This window comes from Urtica dioica, chromosome 4 (genome assembly GCF_054948205.1).
Source record: "Urtica dioica subsp. dioica isolate 48M chromosome 4, U.dioica_male_clone48M_v1_H2, whole genome shotgun sequence".
Lineage (NCBI taxonomy): Eukaryota > Viridiplantae > Streptophyta > Magnoliopsida > Rosales > Urticaceae > Urtica > Urtica dioica.
Window position 1 is genome coordinate 34,160,173 of NC_142759.1, and position 11,091 is coordinate 34,171,263.

General features: G+C 43.8%; 1 protein-coding gene across 1 annotated transcript; it reads left to right on the forward strand.

Moving 5' to 3' along the window:
• Positions 1–5,360: 5,360 nt before the first annotated feature.
• Positions 5,361–7,565, forward strand: LOC149401504 (uncharacterized). Its single transcript, XM_089610756.1, has one exon. The coding sequence runs from the start codon at positions 5,361–5,363 to the stop codon at positions 7,563–7,565; it is 2,205 nt and encodes a 734-aa protein (XP_089466882.1).
• Positions 7,566–11,091: the final 3,526 nt, after the last annotated feature.

An 11,091-nucleotide genomic window follows, 5' to 3' on the forward strand; every position in this document is an offset into this window, starting at 1 on the left:
TTATGTACATTTGATGTCATATAGTCTTACGAAGACTCTTGCTTGTAACTGCTTATTTATTAATAAAAGTTAAAACGTTCATTCAATCTTCCTTGTCTGAAGCTTTATGATAAAACCTTAGTCTTTTAGTCCATAAGCAAACTTAACAACTTACGAAGAGACAAATGTAGATTTGCATGAACAAACTCTTCATAGTTTGCTTAAAACGATATATTCGCAATCTAAGGGTCAAAGGACTATTGACCTCAGTATGATTGTTAGGAGAATCTATGATGTCTGGTTATGAGGCATTGAGAGTTGGAGACTCTATAGTTCTTCTAGGTATCTTCCGAAGGTACTGAATTGACCAGTGCACTTCTAGAGACAAAATAAGAACAAACCATTTAACCTCTTATGTCTCGAAGTCACTACGTATAAATTGCATCGTGCTTACCTTAATCCTGAAATGAGACATGCCATTTCACAACTTACGTATTCTCATTTGAGAAAGTCAGAGTTCGGACTCACTATGTGATTCCGAACAGGGCCTATTGGTGAAGTACTTAGTTGTGAGAATGCCATGAGTAACTTTGTGAAGTTCTCATAGATATGGAATTCATGTACAAGATTGCTGAAATGCAATGTACATCACCTCATGCTTTGTTCCTTGGAGTGTGAATAATTGAACTGGCTAGTGTCCAAATTGAGTCTTGACTCTTTTGGATGAGACAATGTGACTTGTTAGCTCCTCGTCAATACATTGTTTCTAACTTATTCACAAGCGACAAAGGAGTTGAGGAAATAATATCTAGAAGGGTAAAATGGTAATATTGTAAATCCCGACTAGCTGATGATATTCATGAAGGGTAAACATAGATAATATTCAGTGGATCCGCTCATCATAATTTGGTTGAATTCTTGAGTAGAAAATAAATTCATTTGAACCGAGAGATTTTCAGTGTCAACTCTTTAGTGGAGTCAGTTGACATTAAGCTAAACTTGGAAAAGGTTTGTGAACTTTTGAGTCCAAGTGTTTAGCTCAAGCTTTTTTCATTTGGATCCATGAGGTCACTGTCACAAATCATATCGAGTAGGAATAGTTAAACTAGCAGCTAAGTCAAAACAAGAACGAGACAAGTTTTGTGAAAATTGTCTAAAGGGTATTTTTGTCTTTTTAGACATATGACGAAATGAATGTCAATAACTTTTTTAACATTGTCATATGATGACAAATGAAATTTAAATCACATGGCCAACTTAAAGAATTTGGGCCTTGAGGATTAATTTCATTTCATAGAATTTTATTTGAAAATTCTTAATGGGCTTTTCTTATGTTGTCATGAACAAATGAAGAAACATCTAGAAGCTCCTTCTAGAAGCTCAAATTTCGTCCAACCCAAGGAAAATAAGGCTAGATTTCGTTCATGCCTTAATGGGAAAGAGAGTTTATTTTGTGCATTAATGTATGAAGATACTTGCCAAAAGAAAAAGAGGAAACAAATTTTCTCTAGAAGGAAAGTGCATTTTCGGCCAACTAAGAGAGAACGAATGAGGAAACAAATCCAAGGACTTGCATGACATGTCATGAACGTCCAACATGGGTAGAAAAGAGGAAATAAGATTTGCTCATGCCTCCCCTATAAATAGAGACCTCATTCCTCTCATTCTAGTCATTCCACATAAGTTAGAGATTGAGAGACCTCATCGTAGAAGGGACTCTGCCAACGACTAACTTTAAGAAGTCTCCCGTGCGCAAGCCCTCAATGATGACTTTAATTGCGTCACTGTCGTCAAAGCGGTCGACTTTGATCGATTCCGCGATGAACCGGGTGAGATACTGTCTCAAGGACTCGTTATTCTCTTGCCCGATTGACCATAAGTACATCTTGGTCTTCTTTTGGACCATCAACATAGCAAATCGTGCTAGGAACATGTCCTTCAGGTCTTTGAACGATTGGACGCTCCCTGGTCTTAAATTCTTAAACCACTCAAAACCGGGTCCGGTGATGGTAAGACTAAAAGCCTGGCACAGAGCCCCAGGTGAGACGCTCTGCATCGTCATCCAAGTTTCGTAATGTTGGATGTGATATGTGGGATCGGTTTTCCCATTGTAGGGAGGGAGATTCGGGAGTTTGAAGTTTCCCGTGCACACCTCAGCAAGGATTTGGGCAGTGAAGGGCGAGGAATGTTCTTCTACGACCCCGTATGTGTCACCGATCAAGCCGCCTTCACGTAGATCTCGTACCTCATTACGAAGGTTGTGAATCATGGTGACGACGTCGAGGCCAGTGTTGGGGGTCACTCCTTGTTCAGGAGGAGTCACTTGGCGCCTTTCAGTCGACCCTTGAGCCGTGCGAGGGTCCCCATTGATTGGGGCCGCAGGGCTGTGACCCTTGCGAGCACTTAGCCTCTCTCGAAGGTCCTCGCCACGGTCGTTCCGTTGGGCGGTAAGCTGATCTCTAAGATCTGGCCCGGTGGTATGGGAGCGCGAGCTCCGAGCCACACGCCTCACTCGCCGAGCCGTTGGACCTTCCCTGACATTACCTATTTGTCCGAGTCGGTCATGGGCTGAACGTCAAGAGGTCTCTTCTTGAGAGGAGATTGGTATTGCCTTTGTCTTAGGCGGTGGGTTTGACGGACCGGCTACGATCTCAACGGGGAGTTCCCCGTCTTTCGTGAGAGAAGTTACGACGTCATAGTAATGTCCCTCGTCCATGAGGTCCTCGGATTCCCCGTGGGGGGCGCCTTGCATAGGCGCCTTGCCCGTCAGTTGGTGGTGGTACCTTGCATTGGCTATCTTTAGTTGGCGGATCTGCTCCTCCATCTCGAGGATGCGGTCAACCCGACTGTCCTGAGGTGGAGGGGGAGAGGGAGTGTGGCTCTCGTCGTTGAGAGACTCCCCATCGCCTTGCGCTCGAGAGCGCAGGAAGTACTTCTTCACTCCGGTTGCGTTCTCAAGGTTATTCACGCCCTCAGAACAAACGGGTGGTTAACCACTCATGTCTTTCTCAAGTCGAGGAAGAAGGGGTCAAGTTGTAGAAGGGATTTTGGGTTGTATAAGTCGGGAAGTGCCCTCCTTCTAGCGCCAAAATGTTGTCGCACGAAAATGAACAACGATTAATTACCTCGGGCGGTTCGATCCAAGGCCGGACCAAGTGATCGCACCCGGGCCAAAAATGTGAACTCGTGGACCGAGTTGCACCCTCCAGACCCTGAGGTGTGTTTTGGGGGTGTGACTGTGCCAAAGGCTGGCTGCCTACGTACCCTTTAGTCGGGATCAGGTCATAACGTAGTTGAATTTGAATGTTGAGGGCTATCTTGGGCTCGGAGGCTTGAGAATCCAAGGCTTTAGAGTAGGACCCGGCTCGTAGCTTCTAGTGAAGACTTTAGAGGGGTCGCTTGCCTCGTAGCTTGGAGTTCTAGCACAAGGGTGATAAGTGAGATTCATTCATACTTATCTATGACTCTTAGATAAGAATCGAAGCTTGTTCTTAATGTTTTTGATATTATTTTGTAGTTTTTATTGCATTTTCAGGTTTGAGAGAGTATGAGAAGGTTGTGGTGCGAAAACGGGCTAAATCGGAGCTAAATCGAGCAAGTTATGGTCATTTGAAGTCAAGTCAACCAAAGTCAACGACGGTCAACGACGGTCAATGGAGTCAACGTTTCTCGAGAGGCGCGCTGCACCTAAAACATGGCGCGCCGCGCCCTGGTGCCAAAATTTACACCGAGAGCTCGAGCAGACGACGCGCAAGAGAAGCGCGGCGCGCCTTCAGAATTTCACGAGTGGCGCGCCGCGCCGTTATGTGGCGCACCGCGCCTTCAGAAAATTCACGAGTGGCGCACCGCGCCGTTATGTGGCGCACCGCGCCAGTTGCTTTTTCAGCACTTTTTGGAGCTCGTCTTTTGGATCATTTTTGGCCCTTGGATCTCATCCAAGGGTCCTTATTTGCTCCGAAAACCTTTCCTAAACCCTCATATACACTTATTCAAAGAGGAAAAGAGGAAGCTTGACATAGAACACTTTAGTTTTTGTTTTGAAACCTTGAGAGAGAAAGTGAGAGAGAGAAAGCTAGGGTTGACACTCATTTTTGTTCTTGAGCTTGGAAGTGAAGAAGAAGAGGGAGAAGTGACAACCTCCATCATCCTCATCATCTCCATTTGTTCATCCTTAACTCTATCTCTTTTATTTATTGTTATTTACTTATTTACTCCACTTAATGCTTTGTTGAACATATTTTAAGCTTTCAAGAATTCTATTGAGTTTTGTTGATTATTTTTATCTATTGAGCATTGAGTATTGTGATTACTTTATTGTTTTATCTTAGTGGAATATTGAAGTAGTGCTTGAGTTAATGAAAGCTTTGTTTGGTTGTTGAGATTAGCATTCAATGTCTTGTTTCTTGATTGTTTTGTTTCTTTTACTTATTTCAATTTTACTTTGTTTATTCTTAATTATGAGTAGCTAAATAGATTTGGGGTGCGATGTAGTTGAGTAGTTGAGTTGGTTGGTCAAACATTTGGATTAGATTGGTGCTTCATGGTTGGGTTGAGAGTGGAATTCTATGGGTATGGGGCGTGTGTTAGCGCTAATTAGAGTAGCTACCTAATTAGTGAATCTTAGACGAGTTTAGACACCGAGAGGTAATAAACGAGTGAGCTCTACCCGTCCCATCATTAACCTTCCTAGAGCTATAGAAAGACTAGGGGGTAGATGTAGTTGTTTGAAATCCCGGGCTAAATGCGGTTTTGTGCTTTAATAGAACCCAAACCGAGAGGTGTAAGTTCGACACATAGCTAGATTCCTAAAGACTCGAGAGAGATTAGTGAATGTTATAGGAGGGATTGAGACTAAGTTTTAACACTCTAAACCCGAGCTTAGAATCGTATCTTGACCGACCGACTCGATGAAATAACAAAATCGTACCCCTTCCTTTTAACTTGTGTTTAAATAGTGCTTTCACTTTTATTTACATTTCATCTTGTTCACAAAACAATAAAAAAAACCCCCATTTTTCATTTTCCATAACTCGAAAAAGAAAGCTAGTGAGTTCGCTTCGAAAATAGTCTAGAGTCCTTGTGGGATCGATATCCGTGCTTTTGCACTCTATTACTTGACGACACGTTCGCTTGCGTCGTGTGAGATTTCTCTAGTTGAGAAAATTCCCATCAAGTTTTTGGCGCCGTTGCCGGGGACTTCGGTTCTATTTTCGATTGAATTATCTAGTTTAATTTTTGAGTTTGTTTGTTATTATTGTGCTTATTGTGGGCCTCTTATGTTTTAAAGGTGCATGCGACGACGTAACCCTCCGCTCATTCCTATCAATCACGAGATCGAACGGACTTGCCGACGAAACCGAGCGGAGGCAAGGCGAGCCGCCATGGAAGGAGGCAATGAAGCACAACCACGTGGTCGTCGGAACGCGGAACATGGAGAAGAACGAAGGACCATACTCGACTATGGTCAACCTACTTTCGACGAGCACCAATCGGCAATACGAATTCCGGAGATGGAAGGGAACCCAAACTTCGAGATTAAAACCTCGATCATCCACATGGTGCAAAACAATCAATTTGCCGGTTCCCCCTCCGAAGATCCGCAAGACCACATCAACAACTTCTTGCGGATTTGCAACACGTTCAATCTCCCTCACTTATCCAAGGAGGCCGTGTGTCTACGACTCTTCCCATTCTCAATCCGCGACCGCGCACAAGGGTGGTTGTCTTCGCTCGCTCCGGGTTCGATCACCACATGGGATGACTTATGCTTGAAGTTCATCTCGCGATTCTTCACTTTCGAGAAGATGACCCGGAGGAGGAATGAGATCCACAACTTCGGCCAATTTGATGGAGAGTCTCTCTACGAGGCATGGGCCCGCTTCAAGGACATGATTCGGAAGTGTCCGGGCCACGGTATAGCAGAGTGGGTGCAACTACAAATCTTCTATAGCGGGCTTACGGCCTCGACTCAAGACCGAGTCAACACCGCATCGGGAGGCTCACTTCTCGACAACACCACCACCGACGCATTTGCACTACTCGAGAAGATGGTCCAAGTGAACGATCAATGCCCGGTCGAGAGGAGAATTGTCGCGAGAGAGCCGATAACTCCGGAGATGGAGCTCCTCAAATCGTTGACAATTGAGGTAGCCAAACTCGCGAAGACCGTCCACGGAAAAGAAGCGGCGAAGGCGGTTGAGGTGTCTCACCACAAGTGTGGTTTGTGTGCGGGTCCTCACCCGACGGACGAATGTGGCGAGATAGAGGAGTCTAGGTTTGTGGGAAACCACAACAATCGTCCCACTTACCAAAACTCGGGGAATTATTACACGGGAGCGAGGAACAATCATCCAAACTTCTCGTGGAGAAATCCTCAAGACCAAGTGGCAATGCAACCGGCTCCACCTCAACACCAACAACCATACCTTCCACCGCATCATCAACATCATCAACACCCACCGCCTCAACAACACCATGGGAGCTCGCAATACCGGAATAATCCTCCTCATCAAGACAAGAGACCGAATCTTGAAGAATTAATTGCCCAAATGGCAATTGAAAACACCAAGTTCATGACGAACACCACGGCCGCACTCGAACGCCAAGAAGCGGCCCTCAAAATCAACTCGGCCCAAATAAGAACTCTTGAAGTTCAAATGGGTCACTTCGCTAAAGCCATGAGCGAGAGACCGCAAGGGTCCCTTCCAAGCACCTCCGAAGTGAATCCAAGGGAGCACTGCAATGCCATTTCTCATCAACACGTTGCAGCCACCGAGAGCCAGAAGAAAGAAGAAGAAGAAGAGGCTGCCCCGGTCACCAAAGCCCCTAAGCCGCACTCGTCGGTCCGCATCTATGAGACGCCGCTCCCATTCCCGCAACGGCTCACGGTGGCGCTTTCCACCGAGTGTAGCGCACTTCTAAAACAAGAGCTCCCGCCAAAGTTAGAAGACCCGGGCAAGTTCACATTGCCGTGCACTATTGGAGACATCTTTATCGAGAACGCCTTGTGCGATCTAGGTCCGGGCATCAACCTCATGCCGTCGGCCGTCTTCAACAAACTCGGGGTGGGTGAACTAAAGCCCATGCGCACCACTCTCCAACTTGCAAATCGGACCGTAAGGCACCCGCGCGGCTTCGTGGAAGACCTCCTCGTAAAAGTCGGAAAATTCACTTTTCCGGCCGATTTCTACGTCATCGACATGGACGAGGATCGCGATATCTCCATTCTCTTTGGAAGGGCTTTCTTAACCACTTGCGGTGTTCGCATAGACGTGCAAAGAGGCGAGTTGATGATGCGCATGAAGAACGAGGAGGAGACGTTCGGGATCTGTAAAACCCGAAAGCGCAAGAAGGAAAAAGAAGATGTCTACGTCCTCGAGACGTACGAAGTCGCCACTCCACCACCCACACCTCCGCCACGGGCTCCTAAAGAAGAATCAACAAAAAAGGTGATCAAAGATGCAAAGCCGAAGTCTCCTTTCAAGCCACGGCGAGGACATTGGCCAAAACCGTTCAAAGAGGTATGGATGAAGAAAGAGCGCGTGGAAGAAGATCCGCCGCCGCCCGAGCGCGGAGGCGACGAGTAGGGGAGTTCTACCACCCCCGCGAGGTAAGTTCTCTGTCTCCCGTGTTTTTATGGATCTACATTGAGGACAATGTAGAGATTGAGTTTGGGGGGGTGAACTACTTTGTGGGGGATTTCTGTTAGATTAGGTTGTCTTTATTTAATTTTTATTTTCTTAATTTTGTTTGGTGATTGCTTATAAGTGATAGTATTAAAGTGTTTTCTCTCGTTACTTACCAAGGATACCATGTATTTTCGAAGAAATCCGAGTTTGAGTCAATTTTAAAATTTTGTGTGCTTCATTGTGATTGACTAGTGGTTTGAGTAACACAATTTCGGTTGATTTTTCCCACTTATGCACACACGTCGTCCCGGGGTTTGAGTAGTCCTTAGAGGTTCGATCACATCTTTAAATGTCTTTTAGCTCACGAACACTAAGAACCGCTCTAGCCCTCATCGAGGCGAAATGACATGACACGAACCTAGGAAAAATGACATAGGCCTTCATTTGGACCGATCAGAGCCAAAAAGCCAACCCGTAATACTTCCTTGAGCACCCTTTCAGAAAAAGCCGAACGATTAATCCTTTCTCGTTACTTAGTCAGAAAAAGCCAAGCCCATATTTGTTCAAATCCCACAAAAGACCCCGTTAACTTAGCGACTTTTGAGTGAATTTTTTCGATTTTTGTGACATGTTCTTCGACTAGTCTCTATGTGTTTTATAGTTCATTAGACACCACGCCGGTGATTGTTCGTTTTTATGTTTATTGTTTTGTAGAAGAAAAAAAAAAGAAAAAAAAGGAAAAAAAAAAGAAAAAAAAAAGAACAAAAAAAAGGAAAAAAAAAAACAACAAAAAAAGAAAAAAGAAAAAGAGTGTGTTTAATTTATGCGTTTTATTATTTATTTGTATTAGTTTTTGGCATGGTATCCTGTGACATTAGTTTTAGAGACTAGACGTTGCATAGTCAAAGTTTGGGGGAAAAACATTGGGAAGTAAAGGCTTATGAAAGAAAACGTTCGCGAAAGGTGAAATGTTATACCATGAACGTGAGAATGGGTGAGTAAGTAATAACATGTGAAAGTTGGTGAGTTGGTGAGATTGAGTCGCTAGGTTGACGTTTTAGCCACATTTTGACCATATCCTACCGTTGACCCTATCCTAACATTACAAGCCGACAAAGCCTTATTGATTTCCTTGGTAAGTGTCTTGCATTAGTGGAGAGTAAGCGGCGAAAAGCATTATGGTGTTCGATTCACATTCATCTCATTATTATTTGAGCATTTGACATTAGAAGACGTGAACGAACATATTGAGTTGACCTCTCTCTCTTTCGGGACATATTTCACACACGGGGGATTTTGATCGGGAATGTGTTGCAAAAGGCCATTTAGTCAATCTAATTATTTTTTTGGTTTCATATGATGATTGACTTGGATTCGGAAATTTTTGTAGGTTGAGGCATGTAACTAACACTTGACATTGTTGCTAAACTTTGTGATCACCATTCGTTTTTAGTGTAACTTCTTTGGTGTGTTTATTTTATTGTCTAGTCTTTTGTGTTGCTTGAGGACAAGCAACGGTTTAAGTTTGGGGGTTTGATAAGTGAGATTCATTCACACTTATCTATGACTCTTAGATAAGAATCGAAGCTTGTTCTTAATGTTTTTGATATTATTTTGTAGTTTTTATTGCATTTTCAGGTTTGAGAGAGTATGAGAAGGTTGTGGTGCGAAAACGGGCTAAATCGGAGCTAAATCGAGCAAGTTATGGTCATTTGAAGTCAAGTCAACCAAAGTCAACGACGGTCAACGACGGTCAATGGAGTCAACGTTTCTCGAGAGGCGCGCTGCACCTAAAACATGGCGCGCCGCGCCCTGGTGCCAAAATTTACACCGAGAGCTCGAGCAGACGACGCGCAAGAGAAGCGCGGCGCGCCTTCAGAATTTCACGAGTGGCGCGCCGCGCCGTTATGTGGCGCACCGCGCCTTCAGAAAATTCACGAGTGGCGCACCGCGCCGTTATGTGGCGCACCGCGCCAGTTGCTTTTTCAGCACTTTTTGGAGCTCGTCTTTTGGATCATTTTTGGCCCTTGGATCTCATCCAAGGGTCCTTATTTGCTCCGAAAACCTTTCCTAAACCCTCATATACACTTATTCAAAGAGGAAAAGAGGAAGCTTGACATAGAACACTTTAGTTTTTGTTTTGAAACCTTGAGAGAGAAAGTGAGAGAGAGAAAGCTAGGGTTGACACTCATTTTTGTTCTTGAGCTTGGAAGTGAAGAAGAAGAGGGAGAAGTGACAACCTCCATCATCCTCATCATCTCCATTTGTTCATCCTTAACTCTATCTCTTTTATTTATTGTTATTTACTTATTTACTCCACTTAATGCTTTGTTGAACATATTTTAAGCTTTCAAGAATTCTATTGAGTTTTGTTGATTATTTTTATCTATTGAGCATTGAGTATTGTGATTACTTTATTGTTTTATCTTAGTGGAATATTGAAGTAGTGCTTGAGTTAATGAAAGCTTTGTTTGGTTGTTGAGATTAGCATTCAATGTCTTGTTTCTTGATTGTTTTGTTTCTTTTACTTATTTCAATTTTACTTTGTTTATTCTTAATTATGAGTAGCTAAATAGATTTGGGGTGCGATGTAGTTGAGTAGTTGAGTTGGTTGGTCAAACATTTGGATTAGATTGGTGCTTCATGGTTGGGTTGAGAGTGGAATTCTATGGGTATGGGGCGTGTGTTAGCGCTAATTAGAGTAGCTACCTAATTAGTGAATCTTAGACGAGTTTAGACACCGAGAGGTAATAAACGAGTGAGCTCTACCCGTCCCATCATTAACCTTCCTAGAGCTATAGAAAGACTAGGGGGTAGATGTAGTTGTTTGAAATCCCGGGCTAAATGCGGTTTTGTGCTTTAATAGAACCCAAACCGAGAGGTGTAAGTTCGACACATAGCTAGATTCCTAAAGACTCGAGAGAGATTAGTGAATGTTATAGGAGGGATTGAGACTAAGTTTTAACACTCTAAACCCGAGCTTAGAATCGTATCTTGACCGACCGACTCGATGAAATAACAAAATCGTACCCCTTCCTTTTAACTTGTGTTTAAATAGTGCTTTCACTTTTATTTACATTTCATCTTGTTCACAAAACAATCAAAAAAACCCCCATTTTTCATTTTCCATAACTCGAAAAAGAAAGCTAGTGAGTTCGCTTCGAAAATAGTCTAGAGTCCTTGTGGGATCGATATCCGTGCTTTTGCACTCTATTACTTGACGACACGTTCGCTTGCGTCGTGTGAGATTTCTCTAGTTGAGAAAATTCCCATCAAGTTTTTGGCGCCGTTGCCGGGGACTTCGGTTCTATTTTCGATTGAATTATCTAGTTTAATTTTTGAGTTTGTTTGTTATTATTGTGCTTATTGTGGGCCTCTTATGTTTTAAAGGTGCATGCGACGACGTAACCCTCCGCTCATTCCTATCAATCACGAGATCGAACGGACTTGCCGACGAAACCGAGCGGAGGCAAGGCGAGCCGCC

Excerpts from the sequence above, each read along its gene's own strand:
- LOC149401504 (XM_089610756.1), top strand. The coding sequence starts at position 5,361 with ATGGAAGGAGGCAATGAAGCACAACCACGTGGTCGTCGGAACGCGGAA.